The sequence below is a fragment of the Octopus bimaculoides genome, chromosome 19, assembly GCF_046866305.1.
Source record: "Octopus bimaculoides isolate indiv1 chromosome 19, ASM4686630v1, whole genome shotgun sequence".
Lineage (NCBI taxonomy): Eukaryota > Metazoa > Mollusca > Cephalopoda > Octopoda > Octopodidae > Octopus > Octopus bimaculoides.
Genome location: NC_142946.1, coordinates 22,734,834 through 22,754,857, shown reverse-complemented (window position 1 = coordinate 22,754,857; position 20,024 = coordinate 22,734,834). Strand labels below are relative to the sequence as shown.

The following is a 20,024-nucleotide window of genomic DNA, read 5'->3' as shown; positions in this document are numbered from 1 at the left end:
TGTCTTTACGTTCTGAGTTCAAATTCCGCCGAGGTCCGCTTTGCCTTTCATCCTTCTAGAGTCGATAAAATAAGTACCAGCTAGGCACTTATCCTTTCCCTCGAAAGTGCTGGCCTTGTGCCAAAATTTGAAACCATTCTTGTAAATATGTTGGTCATATATTGATATAATTGGATTACAAATCCTCCACGTGCTATGAATCTTAATCATTTAATTATACAAGTTTGTGTTACTAGGTCTATTCCAAACTATCTGTCGTTTCGGGTGTTATGCTCGGACCAAAATTACTCTTTCTCTCCAAGTGTTTTGGTCTTCCGTGACATTTTTGAAGTCTTCTATTTGTGACTCGACATCATTAGAGTGTTGATCAATGTACGTCATTCTGGGTCGTCCGACATGAGAATTCCCGTGACTCGGGATCTACAAAAAGGAGCTCTCTCACTAATTCATCTTTACTTTGATAGCAGTGACCAGCATATCCTATCCGCTCTCGAACGGTTGATGATATATGGGGGATAAAGCTCTTCTTTCGTTGGATGTGGTTTCCATGGCTTATTGAGAACAGTAATATTTCTTTCCCATGCGCTGCCAGCTGGAAGAATTAGATTCCTAAGACAGGATCATTAGCTAATACCGAAATGCTGAATTAGAATAATTCTTAGCCTGCAGGAATGCAGTAACATCCATTTATAGCATGAAGATAATGGAACCAACCATCCGAAGCATTTTGCTACACTACACTGTTTTACACACAAAACGCTTCTATATCCCAAAACTCACACGCAGTATAGTCATGACTCTCCCTCTATCACAAAACTTTACAATAAAAACAACATTAATAATCTTAACATTAATTCTATAAAGGAAAGCTTACAGCATTCGGGCAAGTGTTATTCTTTACATCTTTTACAAAACATTTTACTAACATTTCCTAACATAATTTTTATGCCTGACTTTTAATTTGAACCATTTCCTCATTATCATTCATTCACGCACGTCTGGTTTTGATCAAATTTTATGATTCACTTTGAGTAATATGGTCTGTATGGCATAGTATATTTTTGAATTTATCCTTTTAACCGTGTAGCCCAATTTATAATGAATAATATCTCAATAAGGCCCGCTGCTGGATACAAACGGCAGTCCATGCCTTGTTTATACAGCTTCCTATTGGTAAACCTGTGCTGTTTTTGTATTAAAACAATATTTTTAATGGTAAAGTCGACCTCGGTAGAACTTGAACTCAGAATGTAAGGACGGGCAAAATGCTGAGTGATATTTCAGCCAGCTAGCCGCTTTCTTGATAATTCTTATCATACACATAATAGTGATAATACTATTATTTTTGGTAGTATTGAAAATTACTGTTAATATTGCTAATACCGATAATATTGATAAACATTGATAATATTGTTAATATTGATAATACTGTTAATATTGATAAATGCCATTATATATGTGCAATAGAGACTAATATTTCTCCGTTGATATAATAACAGTAATAATGTTGGCATTTGATTTAGGCACGAGGTCAACAATAGTTTCTTTAGGGGATGCTGGAAGATAGCATCGACTCTAGTACTTAGACTTGTACTTTATTTAAACGACCCCGAGTAGAACAGGTACTACTCATTTTTGCAGCTGATTGGAATGGAGCAACGTGAAATAAAGTGTCGTGCTCAAGGACACAATGTGCCACGGGGTATCAAATGATTATAAGCTGAGCACCTTGACCACTAAGCCATAAAAAAGTATGAAAATCTCATGGAAGCGTTCTACATTGCAGTACTGAATCTAAACGTAACATCAATGCCTAATGCTGCCTACAACATCTGGTGAAGGAAAATAAACACTACATCGGCTGAGTGAACCTAGAGGCTGATTAGCTTTCTGATGTTGGACGCCACATTATTAACAGCCAAAATATTGCAGTCCTGGAACTTGAGAACACCCGCAAAACGTCTGAAAGAACCCCCTCCCCTAGATGAACATTGAGGGACACTGATTGTGTTGTGTTGAGGGCGTTCTCTCTCTGTATCCACTAATAGGCAGCTACTGCTGGTGAAAAGGAAAGACAAGCAACAGTTACCGTCACTGACCTTGTAGAAGTACAAAAAAAAAAAAAAAGACAGAGGCAGCCCAGGAAGACTATAACAATGAGAATGGAACGATTGTGACAACAAGCATCCGGCGGATATTGTCTGTCGAAGAACGACTTGTTATCTCCTCCAAATTAAGAAACACCACTTCTCTAAAGAAATCATTAGACTTAACTGGGGTTGAGATATTGACTGGTACTTTATTTTATTGATCCCTAAAAGATAAAAATCAACGTTGACTTGGACGGTATTTGAATTCAGAACCTAAAGAACCAGAAGAAATGTTGCCAAGCACTTCTCAGCCACTTGTACTATGCATCCACGAAAATCTCAACGATTCTATGTGGTGAAAAGATTAGAAAATGAAAACATTCCCACAAAAAAGCCTTCTTGGCAAGAACGTATTCAACACCAAATTCAACTACTTAGGTCTGACATAGGATGTTTAAAAAACCTTAAGTTTAACAAGACATCAAAGCAACAAACAAAGATTCGAAAATTGAAAAAAAAAAAAATACAATGAAAACCATATTTGACATCGATACCATCATAGAAACTATCAAGCAAAAGGTATGTGCTAAAGCTTCCCGCATGGCATGATATGGAAAGCGCGTTAGATTCCTCAAGGACAACAAGATGTTCAAAAATAACCCAAAAATTTTTACAGAAAGATAGGGAAAATACCAGTTACGGTAAAGTCTGTCCCATCAAAAGAAGTGCGGGAATTTTGGAATAAAAGTTGGGCAGAAGAAAAAACACACAATGAAAAGGTCCCTTGCGTTAATAGAATATCTACAGACTTAGACCCCTTAGAAGAGCAAAAGTGGGAGGGTATCAAGGTAGAGGGTGTAAGATCTGCTCTCAGGAAGTCAAGCAAACGGAAGTCTCCAGGAAAGGATAAAATTCCTAACTTCTGGTTGAATGCCTTCCTAGAGAGCCATGAACTGCTACCAAACTTTACAACAATGTTTTGCAACAACCCAGTACAATTCCCTCTTGGCTAGTTAATGGTGTAACGTTCCAACTTCCAAAAAATGAAGAAACAAACGAACCAAAAAATTATAGACCCATAACCTGCTTGACAGCAATGTATAAAATGCTAGCATCTGTCTTGACTGAATATACCTATATTTTTTCTATAGACAGTGGCATATTACCTAATGAGCAAAAATGATGTAAACGTGGGTCCCACGGTTGCAAAGATCAGCTACTCATCAATAAGATGATTTTGCAAGATTGTCACAAACGACACAAAAACTTGTTGATAGTCTGTATAGACTATAAAAAGGCTTTTGATAGTCTACCACATAGCAGGATTAGGAAATGTCTGGAAATGTATAAAATAGCACCAACTATGCGAAACTTCTTGTCTGGAAGTATGAGATCATGGAGAACCATACTGACTTTGAACAGTGACAATGAATCTCTTAATGTTCGAGATGTAAGAATTCCATGTGGCATTCTCCCGGGTGACTCTCTATCAGCTCTCTTCTTTTGTCTAGCCTTAATACCTCTCTCGAAATTGTTCGATGATGTACAGTACGGTTATAAAATGTTTGAAATTATAAATCATCTCATTTACATGGATGATTTAAAGCTCTTTGCAAAAAATGACCAACAACTCAAGGGCTTACTAGTGATTGTTAAACAATTCAGTGATGACATCAGGATGCAATTTGGCCTCGATAAATGTGCAAAAGCTACCTTTATCGAAGGAAAAATGACAGAAATATCCAATGTTAATCTTGACCAGCAGAATGTCAAAGGAGTTAGAACCAGCGGAGAGCTACAAATACCTAGGGGTATTTTAAGGGGACGGAATCAAACATTCAGTGATGAGGGAAAGGATCAGAAGAGAATGTTATCGCAGGGTAAGAGCAATACTCAAGACAGAGCTGAATGCAAGAAACAGGATCGAAATGATCAATACTTCAGCCTCACCAATCGTGACTTACAGTTTCAATACCATTAACTAGCCAATTACTGAAATATGTAACCTTGACAGGAAAATACGAAAATTGTTGACAATGCATAGAATGCACCACCTTTAGGCAGATAGATAACGACTTTACCTGCCAAGAAAAGAGGATGGCCGTGGACTTTTACAACTGATATTAACAATGAAGCTTGCCACAACTGGCCTAGACACCTACCTGAAAAACTCTGATGACTGGATGTTAAAACTTTCCTCAAAGCATGAAAACATGAAAGCATCATACTCAGTAACAAAACAAGTAAAGGAATATCTAAGTGAATTCCAAATGCAACAAATTCCAGAATTAGACGCACTAGCAACAAGCACAGAAAAAGCTAAGCGTATGAAAACCCGTGCTAAAACTTCTGCCTTAGATATTCTTACAGATAAATGGCAAGAAAAACCTCTCAATGTCATATACACAAAGAGAGCTAATAGCTCCGATGTTGACAAAACTCTTACCCATCAATGGTTAGTGTCTTCTGGATTAAAATCAGAAACAGAAGGGTTTATAAGAGCAGCCCACGATCAAAGCCTACCTACAAAGAACTACCAGGCCAACGTATTAAAGAACGGCAGTAGCCCAACATGTCGTGTATGTCAACAACAAAATGAAACTATTGATCATACTGTCTCCATGTGCAGTCTTCTTGCGCCTACAGAGTATCTCAGCAGGCATGATAGAGCAGTACAACATTCACTGGGTAGTACCAGGCAGTGGCTCTCGTGGCTTCTGATCTTAACTGATTGGAAGTGTTATCATCTACATTGTTTTGTCTTGGTATAAAAGATGGGCTACAGCAAATATTATGCTCAATACCACAGACTTGATGTCAACTGTTTGACCATAACCAGTTGAGCATGTCCCTAAGTGACTGACGATATGTGCATTTCTGATCACAAGCAGAAGTAGTGGGGGACATCAAAGCCACGTGTTGAGAGGAATTCTTTGGAGTTTGGATAATTCACCTTTGGAAACATGGGTGTTTCGTTCAACATCCTCAAACAACCCTTATTCAGGGACCTTTTGAGAGGGATGGGCTACTCGACCTGAAGAAAATTCTAATTAGGCCCCACCTGCAAGGTCATGCACTGTTTAACTTGATATGAGATCACCATGTTACGCATATATGATTGTGATGCATGTGCCTGGTGTACCCTTACCAGGCATGTAGTCATGATGGGTGTACTGGGCTTCGTATATTTTACCCCAGTGTCATTTGATGGCATGCACCGCTCTCCCACTCAATAATAATGATTATTATTATTATTATTATTATTATTATTATTATTACATAAACTCCTGGACAGTAATATATATATATATATATATATATATATATATATATATATATATATATATATATATATATATATATATATATATATATATATAAATCATTATAAACTGGAGTAAACGATTGTCGTTGTATAGGATTCTAATAAATGAAATCTTGGATTAGGTTTACCATTCTCGAGTTGTGAAAAATCTATAAATATGTAATCTTTCACTGATTAAAAGAAATTTCTACAATATTATATAGAAATCTAGTATTTTGTGTAGAAATATCATCTTTCACAGATTAAGACTAATTTCGCAGAGAATGAGAGTACTATACATAATCTATATCAGTATATTATTTATTTCACCAGCTTCAAATGAAAGGGAAAGGGAAAATACGTGAAGGTAGAGCAGACTGAAGAGTAGTAATTTTAACTCACAAGATACTGTGATAAAATCTGACCTATTTTAGTATGTGCCAACTTCGCATCCTTTCTTTTCTTTTCAGAAATATAAACATTTAACGTACGCAGTTTTTAGTTTAAAAGAGGAGATGCTATATGACTATGCGAGGCTCAAGCTTTTTACAACAGATATGAAACTAAAAACTGAAACCATTTCAACTGTGTCACGTTTATGGCGTACATGTTCAACTGAACAGGAAGCCTTCTCCACTAAATGGGGTTCGACTAGAACGTTAATGTTATTATTCAGGCTGAGGAAGAAAGGATATAACAATCGCCGGACCTCTCAGGGATAGTGTAGTAAGATTGATTTCTTTGATGATCATTTTGGATTTCTGAAGGTTAATTTCTGGAAGTAAAACAGGATGGGAGAGAGAGAGAGAGAGAGAGGGAGAGAGAGAGAGAGAGAGAGAGAGAGAGAGAGAGAGAGAGAGAGAGAGAGAGAGAGAGAGAGAGAATTTTCTGGGGAAAAAGAATTGAAAAAGTTAATATATAGGAGTTATTAACGGAAAAGAGTGATACAGATTTGACAAAATCAGTGGACCAGAAACAGTTTCAGTGGTACAAGAGATAAAGAGAAGAGATAAAGAGAAGAGATATATAGCACGTGAGTTGTACAGTGTTGCTAAAGAAAGATTTACCAATGATGTGCAGGGGTGGTAATGCATGTACATTACAATAGATGTGTGAGCTGTTAAATGAATATAATAAAAAATAAACAAACATGTCTTTATAAAATAATTTTTATTTAATAAGGCGATAAATATTACCAAAAAGTTTTTGATCAAATAAAAGGAAAACATGATAATGAGTGTAACAAAAATGCTGATTATGTTATTTAAGATTGAAAAAAAAAACGAGCATTGCCATCAGTTCTTTAGGATTCTATCCCACTCCCACCCCAAAAGATTCCTCAAAAATACTGTTCATTGTATATGACTGGATACTAAAAGACAAAATAATGTTGAAAGAAATATTTCTAAATTCAATAATGTTTTCTTTTCTTTCTTTACATTTTTGCTTTGCTTTTAGTTTACTGAAATCTATTAGACAAAATAATGTTTATGCTTTGCCACTTTGGTAGAAGACACTTTGTTAAAGAGCGATGGAAATGTTTACTAATGGTCTGATGAAGCATATGATCAAAGTACCAAACGATCAACATGAAGAATTGTTTTTATTAAAACTGTTATTCAATAAATTTAGACTAACTAGTATGATTATTATTTGCTTTGTTGTGTTGTGGGGGTTCATTGGAGTTATACAGGGAAGTAGTTTTATCACATATCTAAAGGAATCTTTTGTGAAAAAAGTAACAAAAACAAGACTAGACTGTTATACGCAAAGAAACAAGTGTAATAGTATCTTTTTTGTTTTTGAGGATCAGTAGAATAATTTAAATTTTTAGAGCAGCTATTCTTTCGATGTATTTTATTCTTATTTCCTGTTATATTTTAAAGGTAATAATGATATCTATTATAGGCACAAGGTCGCAAAATTGCGTATAGTCGTTTAAATAGTCGTTAAAAATAAACTCCAGTACTGAACTGGTAATTTTTATCGACTATGGACAGATGAAAAGCTAAGCTGACCTCGGCGAGAACGTAAAGAACTAGAACAAACGTCACAAAGTATTTTGTCCGAAGCTCTAACGATTCTGTTAATTTATCGCCCTTTATTTTCAGGGTAATAATAGAAAGTAAAATAAGTAAAAGATAGCTCTCGTTCGATGGATGAAATCATTCAAGCTTTGTTGTCAAAGGTTTTCAATTCTGTATACTGGACGTGGTTTCCTTGTTCAGACAGTGACAGCGTTCGTTTGTCAAGGATAGACGATCCTTCACTGAAAGAAAAATAGCAAAAACAGTCGTAAGTAAATTAGTCTAAAAAATTATTTGACAGTAGAAACCCATACTTCCCAGCTCTCAGGATGTCAACTGAACAAAATATAAAACGTATATATATATATATATATATATATATATATATATATATATATAGAGTTATTAATATTTCTAAGTCTCTCTAAAGGAGACTACGGCAGCGGTACTGGAAATTAATAGTTATCGCCAAGCCAACATGGCAGTCCCAAAATTAGGACGAAAGCTGCCGTGAATTAGCTCCAAGAAGCCATCGCCTCTAGCTAGCTATGTGACACACGAACCTGTGTCCTTTATAACCCTCGAACAGGGGAGGTCAGCAGTGTCCCCCTGCTGGCTTGGCATCTGCAGACTAGACTAGTTTCAGGGTGTTGCCCCTTGTCAATGCAGAGTAGCCAAGCCTTAGCCAGGCGGCGCTGCCGACTATCTGCTCGAAGGTTATTTATCTAATTTCAGTGGAATCTATCCACTGGTTTTCAGAAATAGAGTTATTAATATTTCTAAGTCTCTCTAAAGGAGACTACGGCAGCGGTACTGGAAATTAATAGTTATCGCCAAGCCAACATGGCAGTCCCAAAATTAGGACGAAAGCTGCCGTGAATTAGCTCCAAGAAGCCATCGCCTCTAGCTAGCTATGTGACACACGAACCTGTGTCCTTTATAACCCTCGAACAGGGGAGGTCAGCAGTGTCCCCCTGCTGGCTTGGCATCTGCAGACTAGACTAGTTTCAGGGTGTTGCCCCTTGTCAATGCAGAGTAGCCATACACATACACACGTTGTATTGCATCAATACACACACACATGTACACACATATAAACCGTAAATATATTAATAATTATTGTTTATTTTTGACTAATCACATCGACAGCAAAGATTATTTTTTGATAGGAGGAAACAGAATGAAGGATCGTGACACTATTGAAAAGATGAACTCCTGATATTACGTTAACTATTCGCTGGTGTATACACTTCTCATTGCATAAATATTAAAGTACTAAGAGGAAGTGAAACTGTCATATCTCTCATCACTCATTGTCACGAAGAATAATCACTTATTGAGGATAATTGAGGTCAAGATTCGGCAATCAATCGCTTATCTGGATATCTTTTGATACACCAGATCAAAAGTAGTGAAAAAAAGAGAAGGATGTTCTGTACATTCTGTAATAGTGAACAATTTGGTGTACGAACGTTTAAAACAATTGTTATAAATGAATATATTGACATCCGCTCATCATATTTATGTTATAAGCCAAGACGGACGTCACAACTTTCTGAGCTACAGTAACTCAGCCAGATGCAGTGCATATATATTGTTTGTTTCTTATATATTCACTCTATACTTTGATCGGTGGACGTTGTTCAGTTCCTTTAATGAGTCCACCTTACGTGTTTTAAATAGCGAAATGTATATCTACGAAGCCATGGTGCCTCTATCTAATTCCGTATTTGCGTTTTTAATATATATAGATTAACTACTTAAGTGCATACACACATATACACATGTATATAAGCATACACACACACAAACCTATATTAATTTATTCATACGTATTATATATATATATATATATATATATATATATATATATATATATATATATATATAATCCCCACTTTCTATCTCTCTGTCTCTGTCTGTTTCTCTGTTTGTCTGTCTCTGGTTGTGTGCTAAGAAGCTAGCTTCCCTACCACATGGCTCCCGGTTCAGTCCCATTGCGTGACACCCTGGGCGAGTGTCTTCTACTATAGCCTCAGGCCAACCAAAGCCTTGTGAGTGGATTTAGTAGTCGGAAACTGAAACAAGCCCGTTGTATATATATATATATACATATATATATAATTTAGAGAAAAACCTAAATCGATCTAAAATTAATTCTATTTAAAAATATAGTCACTATTCAGGTCTAAAATAATAATAATAATAATAATAATAATAATAATAATAATAATAATAATAATAATAATAATAATAATAATAATAATAATAATAATAATAATAAAGTCACTGTACGTATCTTAACTTATAATAAATATCAAATGTTGTTAAATGTTTTTCGATTATTTATTGTTAAAACAAGTATTTTTCTATATTTATTTGATATTTATTATGTTAAGATACGTACATAGATTTTATTATTATTATTATTATTATTATTATTATTATTATTATTATTATTATTATTATTATTATTATTATTATTGTTATTTTAGACCTGAAGAGTGATTATATTTTTAAATAGAATTAATTTTAGATCGATTTGATTTTAAATCAGATTAATTTTATTATTGTTATCTATTTGAAAATATAACCACGAAACGCGCGTAGTCTATTTAATACCATTTACTATTTATTATTTTTTGTACTTTATTGATTTTTTGAATAAGGTTTTTATAGTATATTTATTTTTCTAGATGGTATGAATAACGTTTTTCATTATTGAATTAATTAATAGAGGTTTTTCTCTAAATTATATGCATATATTATATATTGTGAAATTTGATTTAGAATTGCTAAATTGAATTTTTCCCTGTAAGTTTTGAATTTATATTCCCTACTATTATATATATATATATATATATATATATATATATATATATATATATATATATATATATATATATATATAAGTATATAAGTGGAGTATATGAACATCCGACAACTGATGAAGGGTCGTTCTTTATGTTACTTGTCTTGTTTTCCATTTGTTTCTCTCGTTGTTCGCATACCCAAATTTGCCTTCGTATTTCATGTTCTTTTCGTATTTTATGATATTTACGTTTGAGACGTCTTGTACCCATACATGCATATATATATATATATATATATATATATATATATATATATATATATATATATATATATATATATATATATATATATGTATATATATATATATAAATATGTGTATTTCTTCTATCTTAATGAATAAACATTCTTCTGATAGAATAAATGGGTTAATAGAAACCAATGTAGCAAAGAACACAAAATAACTGTGGTTAGCTCCTGTTTTTAAGGCAGGAACTCCTTGAAATTTTGGGTATTTGAGTATATTTAAGAATTTAAGGATTGGAGAAAACGCATGTTATAATTGCATACTTTATTCCTACATATGTTTCAAAGGATTACAACCTGTGTGATCCATAGGGATCTTTGATATTAAAATTGTACCCTTCTCATCAGGGAAAGCATGGGAATCATCTTAAACGTAAGACATTATGACCGATTATGAAAACAATTGTTTTCATAATCGGTCATAATGTCTTACGTTTAAGATGATTCCCATGCTTTCCCTGATGAGAAGGTTACAATTTTAATATCAAAGATCCCTATGGATCACACAGGTTGTAATCCTTTGAAACATATGTAGGAATAAAGTATGCAATTATAACATGCGTTTTCTCCAATCCTTAAATTCTTATATATATATATATATATATATATATATATATGTGTGTGTGTGTACGTGTACATATATGTATGCATATATGTATATATATATATTTTTTTATATATATATATAATGTATGTATTATCTGTGCTTTTTTGTGGCTTTGTTGTGTCTCCCACCACAGCTTGACAAGCGGTGTTGGTGTGTTTACGTCTCCGTATATTAGCGGTGTAGCAAAAGTGACCGGCAGAATAAGTACTAGACTTAAAAAAGTAAGTCTGGTTGTTCAACTAAAACCTTGGCCGCAGTCAAATGACTGAAACAAGTGAAAGTATAAAAGAATATATATACGATCATGCAAACGCGCGCGCTCACACACACACATACACTCTTATGTATATAGATAGATACACAAATATATATATGTGAAGAAGAGAGAAGTACGTGTGTAAATTTGTATGTATGTATGTATATATATATATATATATATATATATATATATATATATATATATATATATATATATATATATATATATATATATATATATATATGTATGTATATATATATGTATGTATATATATATATATATATATATATATATATATATATATATATATATATATATATATATATATATATATATAATACGTATCTATATTCATATATATACTTATATACACACAATATATTTACATTCATATATATTGAGTGTGTCAGTATAAATGTGTGTGCATAAACAAATACACTCAATTGTTGCATTGTAGGTGGTCGCTTCGCATCCTTCTGAAACTTATCTTGACAATTTCCGCTTTTGTATTTTAGTATATTCACTGACATATACTGATAAAATATCTGCTTTTCTTTTTGTTTCTCTATAGCTGTCTATATAAATCTTTCTTTGTAATATAATCCTATCATATTTTTGACATTGCTTGAAGATATAGTCTCTATGTAGAGCCAAAATTGGACAACTTTAATGCTGTTTACAATCGTTAATTTCAATGAACAAGCTATCACTAAACTTAAAATGCTTTTCAAATTTCTCTAAGTAAGATACCCTCTGATGGAATGGATCAACTTTTGTTATACGTTGCTAGGTCCCGAAAATACCATTGTAATCAGGTGAATAACGTAATTTTGTTGCTTAGTCTTAGATCTGCCTTGATCGAGCAGTCTTACGATCAGTGGCTTTCCAGCTGCGACAGTCCCATCTTCGTTTTAGAGATAATATGTATTAGATTACATTGTCTCATGTGCTCTCCTTTCTTTAAGATGGTAGAAAGTGATTTAGGTGAGATTTTGCTCTTGGTTATACTAGATCGTGCACCCGCGCAGTAACTTTCTCGTTAGCTCACAAACAAAGTATTTACTGGAGTAAGTAGTGAAGATGAGAAATTATGAAATATTTAGTCATAATTTTGTATTACATAGTAGTAGTAGTAGTAGTAGTAGTAGTAGTAGTAGTAGTAGTAGTAAACATCCGATCTGCGGTCAAAGAAATCATGTCAGCTGCTGATGGTGGTACAGAGTCTGTTGTGGCTGTAGAGGCCAACACGGGAGTGGCACTGACTGCATTTGAAGGAGTTCTCTGCCGGTGCTACAGGTTTTTCCTTTCGTCGAGTGTGCTTTTCTTTGATGGCGAGTTCCTGTTTTTCTTCCGCTCTCTTCATTCCCTTTCGCAATATTTACCTCCAGTGTGGGCGATCATTTGCAACCTCCTCTTATCTCAGGACGTCCAAACCAAGAAACTACATATCTTACAGACGTCTTTGAAACGAAGAGGTCGTCCTTGTACTCCTGTGCCGGTAGTCAATTCCCTATACAGGAGGTCTTTCGGGATCTTTCCGTCTGGCATGCGATGAACATGACCGAGTTAGCGCAAACGACGCTGCTAGAGCAAGATGTGTATGCTGGGTATCTTGGTTACGTTGAGAACTTCGGTGTTGGTGATGTGGTCGGTCCACTTGATGTCCAAGATCCGCCTCAAATTATGAAGGTGAAAAGATGCACGCCATATAGACATACTAAGGATGTACGCCTTTCTCTTACGCCAATTATGTGCAGGCTTAAAACCAGAAGATTGCTGCTTTCCGTGTTTTGCCGTCGCAGTTAGATGGCGCTGGAGTGTCCTCTCCAGGGCGCAGGCCTGGGCAGTTTTCGTGGGAGATTGGCAGTTGCCCATGCGACACGTCTTCCCTCTCCACCGCCACCGGTGTTATCCAGGGGAAAGGCAGGGGCCAGTACGACTTGGTACTAGTGGTGTTGCAGGAGATGCCAGAACGAAGTTGTCTGCAACATCAAACTGCCTTAGGGACTCCGGCGCCTGATTTATTCTGGGGACTTACTCCCGAAGCTTTTCCCTTGAGTGGGTATTACCGCAAGGCAGCGGAGTTGTTATTTATTGCTGCTGTCTTAAGCGAGTAAGGGCCTAATAAGCAGCAAAACTAGTAATGACAATTGCTTATTTGGATGGTCGTTGGCTCTTTAGAGTTCATCCACCCTTTGGCAGGTCTTGTATTTAATCCTGCAGGGTGACCAAATAGCAAGAAAAAAACACCTTCCTCACAGAGCAAGCTCTGTGGGGTTACCGGCTTAGTCACCGACAGCCTGATATCTGGCAATTGTGAGAAAGAGAGAGAGAGAGAGAGAGATAAAGAAAGGGGTGGCATCTGGCACCAGTGAGAAAAAAGGGTAAGTTCTTACGTTATATATAGCTAACATAACGTTATGAATCCGAAAAAGGTTTTAATTCAAATACGCCAGTAATAAAGCGAAAAATCATTGGCGTTACTTGTAATTCTTGTTAAAATTGCAAGAGGGACAACTCCGAAATTATTGTGTGTGGTGGCAACTGAAGACTGATTAGATAGAATAATGTCAGAAACACACACACACACACACACACACACACACACACACACACACACACACACACACACACACACACAAAACTCTAGACGAATATGAAGACATCAGACATGGAAAAAATAGTGAAGTTGAAATATTATAACACCATTCGCTACAGGTGAATGGTTACTCCATTGCTGCAACTTGGTAGAATGTTAGAAGAAATATCTTGGTAGTGATCGAAATCAGCCTGTGAGGTTGGATTTCAAAACCTCCTCAAGTTGAATCTATGCTCATACATCCGGATTCGTTTAAAGAATATATCAGTAATATACTGATAATTAATGTATTTTACTGCACACTTCTTCTTAGGTATTACGGTGACAAGCAGACACGATCGCTCGAACGAACGAGATAGTCTCTGTATGGTCACTCTACTTGCTCTAATAATTGACAAATATCCATCAAATCTCATACTGTCGCCTTAAAATAGGAAATGCACATTGGATAATGTATACCTAAACACTACTTTAGAAAAAAAGAAAGAAAAAAGATCACAGCAGGAATGTCCCGGGATGACATGGACCCAAACAATAACAACTCACGGAAGTCCATTTAATAATTTCAGAAAGAAAATATGACATATCTGAATTGTACTTGTTTGTTAAGTGATCTGAGACTTTGTGCTGAAAGTGAAGTAATCGCATCTTAGAAGAGCCATCTTTGCCATTTAAGAATAATTCAAATTTCATATCTCCTTTCGTTTATTTTTTTGGCATGTCAAAATCTTCGGTGCAAATTTGTGACCTGGTCATTGACACATTCTTCTACAACTATTGAACATCAACTATTGGAGTGTTTTTATTGTATACAGTACGAATGTCACTAATAAAAGTACAAATATATAGACAAGCAGAAGTATTGAGCTTAACATATACTAACGGTGATACATGTTAAAGGTTAAACAATTACAAGCCAGACCCGTATGACTGAGAATGATATAATAAAAAACAAACAAAAAGAAAACACGCCTATAGAAACTCGTTAGTTACTAATATTCAACAGTTGCAGTAGAAATGTTTCCGTGACATTTCGACACCTAAAGACATAAGAAAAGTGAATATAAAAGATTTTCTGTGTTATTAAATAGCTAAGATGGTTCTTCTCAAATGTAAATATGAAATAATTTGTCGATAACTAACCTTTCTTGATTTTCTGCTTCTGCAATATCATCGGGAAGATGCCTGTTTAGCGTTTCCGGCAGAATGAGAGCAAAACATCCGGCAACGATGGCTGATAGGCCAAAGCACAACGAAGGAACTAATTGATTATAGGGACTTGCTAAAACGTTTGACTGTAAAGATAAAAAAGAAAATAGGAATTAATGAAATACTGAAATATTTTGCAATTTTTTGATGTTAGAAACACTATCATTAAGTCATGGTAAAGATAAATTAACAAAAGAATGACACATTTGTCATCATCGAAATGAAAACAATTTCTCCTTGAGGCTTCAAGCAAGTTTTCTATTTTAACTATTCTATGGGGTTAATTAATAGGTTTTCTATTTCTGTTCCTCTTCACTGGATTATCAACATACAGACATGAATAAGGGATCCCTTAAGTTTTACTTAGACCTGCAAGTGATAGCGTTTTTAACCATAGGTTTGCTAGTTGGGAGCTGATAGGAGCAAACCAACAACACAATCGTACACAAAAGCATACACTTGCTGTAGATCTTTCAGCATATAGCATATATTTTCTCACAGCCTCCCTCAAGTAGATTTGGGTATAATCTTTAACAGATGTTCTTATTCCGCCCTTTCTCTTCTTTTTAAGCGTTAAACTAATACAACTTGTCACTCCTATGTTTTCTTCCTTTTATGCTTATTGCCGAATATATATTTGTAATGCTTATGCGAACGCTTTTCTCCTTTTTTTCATTGCTTCCTACACTTCACTCACTCTTAGCGACGACCTCTCATCTTCCCTTTTTCTCCTCCATCTTCTTTCGTTTCCAGCCTCCTAACATGCATAACTGTAACTCCTTTCTTCTTTATTACCAACCACATTTTTTTCATTGTATTACTTTCCCATTTCCTTTTCTCATTACATTATTTTTTTCTTTTCCATATTCAGATAAAGGACTAGTGTCCGAAACGTCAAGACACTTTCTCTTCTTTTTAAGCGCTCAAATCATACATTTCTTTAAAATTGTCTCTCGTGTGTTATCTTCGTTTTTGCTCATTGCCTTCTATCTATCTATCTATCTATCTATCTATCTATCTATCTATCTATCTGTCTGTCTGTCTGTCTGTTTGTGTGTGCGCGCGTATGTATATATATATATATATATATATATATATATATATATATATATATATGTATTTCAGACATATATTTGAGACATTGAAAATAGCTTGATAAAATAGGTAAGTTTTGGGTTCACGAATTGTATGAGTTGGGTGAAGGAACCTCTACAAGCTACTCGACCTATGATATGACATTGACACAAACAACTACTAAACACTCGTGATTACGAATTTTTCCATTCGAATATTGAAGAAATCTTTATTCATAAAAATATTCAATTTAACCCTCATCTCAAAACTGGTAAAATTATTATTATAACGCGATCCTCTTTTTATGCACCGCTCTCTCTCTCTCTCTCTCTCTCTCTCTCTCTCTCTCTCACACACACACACACACACACACACACACACACACACATGCATTCACAAGCAAAAGCAATCACACATAGTTGATATATACTGGTAACGCAGAATTATATGCATTCATTTGTTTACATACTTTTTCATGCATAATTAAAGATTCTACGATAATGGAGCTTAGGTACATCCGAAAAATCGCTGCTGCTGGTGCAACTACAACTACGTATGTGGTTTCTGCACCAAGAACATGGGGCTAGTACAGCATAAAACTGCCGCTTGAATTGCAACTGCTTAATTCATTGGACAACAGCCATGCTGGAACACCCCCTTGACGGGTTTAGTGGAACAAATCGACCCCAGTGCTAATCATTTTAAAGTCTGGTACTTATCGTATCAGATTCTTTCGCCGAAGCGCTAAGTTACCGGGATGTAAACAAGCCAACACCGGTTATCAAGTGTCTGAGAGAAACAAATAAAACACACACACACGATAGGTTTCCACACAGTTTCTGTCTACTTAATTCAGTCACATGTCATTAGTCGGTTCAGGGCCATTGTAGAAGACACTTGCCCAAGATGCCGTACAGTGCATCTGAACTCGAAACTACGTAGTTGCAAAGCGAGATATACGTCCTCCCAATTCCTGTTGTTGCTGTTTGTAAAATCATTTGACGAATAATAAGTATGTCACTTAAAAGTTTGAACCATCACAATCAATGGTTATCTGCTGCTACGTATAGATAATATCAGTAGCAAAGAAACGGAGTGAGCCTACCTATACGCATTTTTACAAAGGTGCATATATATATATATATATAAGCATATATACCGGGTGCAGTATATACATTTACTCCATATTGAAACTCATTATTCAAGCAAATTGAAGCACTCTTGTTCGCAAAAATAGTTGCAAGTGTTGTATAACGCTGCCTAACATTCTTTAGTTTTCTTATTGGAATATAAAGGCTTAGAGAAAACGTGAACAAATTGTAGCATTGAAAATGGCCGGAATAAAGAATTACGAGGTAAAAATGACTTGCATTAGGCAAAGAGTGACCATTTTGAAATGTAAATATATGGAAAACATTGTCAATATATATATAACAATCAATCTGTAAACTTTCATCAGTTAAAACTTAAAATTTTTATTTTATGACAAAAAGAATAATATATAAATATATATGCCGCACTCAGTAGATAAAATGGTTTTAAAATACAAATAGAAATGAAGATATATAAGAACAAGAGGAGACTAGTGGGATGGATAGTCGCTGAAGAGGTCACAGGATGTGTGACGAAAGGTTTAAGATGAAGGAATTAAAATAATGATAATAATAAAGCTGAAGTGAAGACCAAGTATATAGTGCGTACGGTTAATTGGCAAAAATATGACCATCCCCAAATATAACAATATCTGTTTCAACACACGATTTCATATCAAGAATCTTGTAAAACAAATTCGTTAAGATATATGAGTATGTATGAAAAATAATTAAAATGAACAGGTTATTTGCGAAAAATGAAAATAAATAAGTAAACAATAAAAAGAAGCGTTGAGAATACATCAATACATTTTTTCTTTTTCAGTTGAATGAAAACTCTCCAAATGTCAAATAAGATCAATGACCAAATATGGTCAAAAGCTGTTCCATTTCAGAGGAAATGAGAACATTCCAGTAATTTGATTAAAAGTCAGACTTACTGCTTCTGCAACATATGGTGCCACCATACCACCGATTCTTGCGAAACAGGAACTCGTCCCGACAGCGCCATTTCGAATGACAGTTGGAAAAAGTTCACCGGAAATGACGTAGATCACAGCAAAAGAGGCTGCCAAATTGAATTTACCGAAGGTTGTCAAAGCGATGGTAAATCCAATGTATTCTGAAAGTCAAAAGGAAAATATATTCAGTCATGTAACAAAGATCTCTTGTATACTTCTTAACTCATCCGAAGAATTGTTCCCTGATTCGTATTTTATCAGACCAAATTACGCCCTTTGTATATTTATTACTAAATTAATGGTAACTCGGTCCCTTACGAATCAATCTTGGCGCACAAATAGAAAAATTATATAGATGAGTCTTAGTATCTAGAAAAGAAACAAAATCAAGCGCAGGAAAAGAATATATGGTTAAGACGAATGACTAATATAGAAACGAAGTAAAACATAGCTACACTTATGATAAATTTGAATAAAACCTATGCGATATTACATTTTTAAAATGGAGTTTCGTCTGTTTAGACTGAGTTATTCAGTTTTTTGATAAACTGAAATACTTATTGATTTAATTAGCATGTTTTGGAGGCGCGTGATTGCCCTTCTGATCGTATGATCATGATTTTGGTTCATAAACCGGGCGATGGGTTGTGTTCTTGAGCAAATCACTTCATTCCACGCTGCTCCAGTTCACTCAACTACCAAAAACAAATAGTCCTGCAGCGAACCGCCATCTAGGGAGAATTGTTTGTTTGAGATAAACGCTACAGGCACGGAAGTGCCGTCGGCCGAGCATGTCCGAGATGCGCACAGGATGACGAAACCGTCCTTCAAGCATTCGTGCAATGTTCGAGCATTGCTGACCTGTGGGTTTATGTCAAACACCTGCTGACACGTGTGCGACGGAATCCGCTATCAACTGAATCCATCGTGAAGACTGACCCGCCGCTTTCTTTTAACCGGGAAGGGCAGGCAGTTTTTATATGTCTGATGGCCACGGCAAAAGAGGTTGTAAGGTGGACGAGATTGAAGGGGCCGAAGACAAACACTTTACTTTTTGGCCAATGCCTCATCAACTTCTTCAAGTTTCACTCGAAGAGCAAAATAAGGGTGAAAAGAGAAGTGTTGTCCTCCAGCCATTTTGTTAAAAGGTCAATGAAAGTGGCGAGAATGATGCGGGTGAACAGGCCTGTCCTGAGTATATACCTATAAATTGGAGATGAGGAACTGAGAAAAGGCACCTGCCCCAGAAGTCAGGACACCCGCGGTCTTATGGGGTTTTCCCATGAGAAGACCTCAAACGTCCCCTCCTTATTGAGGAATATGCATTGTTAAAATGTTATTGCTTTTTTTTTCGTAAACATGTTTACACGCAAAATCCTCACATTAACACACACACACACACACACAAACACACACACACACACACACACACACACACACACACACACACACACACACACAAACACACACACACACACACACACACACATACACAAACTCACACACACGCACACACAATGTTTTTCCTGTGCCATCCATAGTGTTTTTCTCAGTGTAAATCCTTTATAGTCAGCATCAGCATGTTTTGGATGCTGAAGATATCACATTTTTCTAAAATTTTAGCATTAGATATCTCATCTTGTTATTTTATGTTGTATATATTGCGCAAAGAGCACATGTGGAAG

The 20,024-nt window shown here is 35.2% G+C and overlaps 1 protein-coding gene across 1 annotated transcript in view; it reads right to left on the bottom strand.

The window, feature by feature from the left end:
* Positions 1-6,547: 6,547 nt before the first annotated feature.
* LOC106871640 (organic cation transporter protein) overlaps positions 6,548-20,024 on the bottom strand; it is a 56,220-nt gene continuing 42,743 nt past the window's right edge. The window contains exons 8-10 of the mRNA XM_089366610.1: positions 18,319-18,500; positions 15,147-15,298; positions 6,548-7,663 (exon numbers count right to left, since the gene is read on the bottom strand). Of these exons, the coding sequence (XP_089222736.1) occupies positions 7,564-7,663; positions 15,147-15,298; positions 18,319-18,500 (434 nt within the window). The 3' untranslated portion in view covers positions 6,548-7,563. The remainder of the gene's footprint in view (positions 7,664-15,146; positions 15,299-18,318; positions 18,501-20,024) is intronic.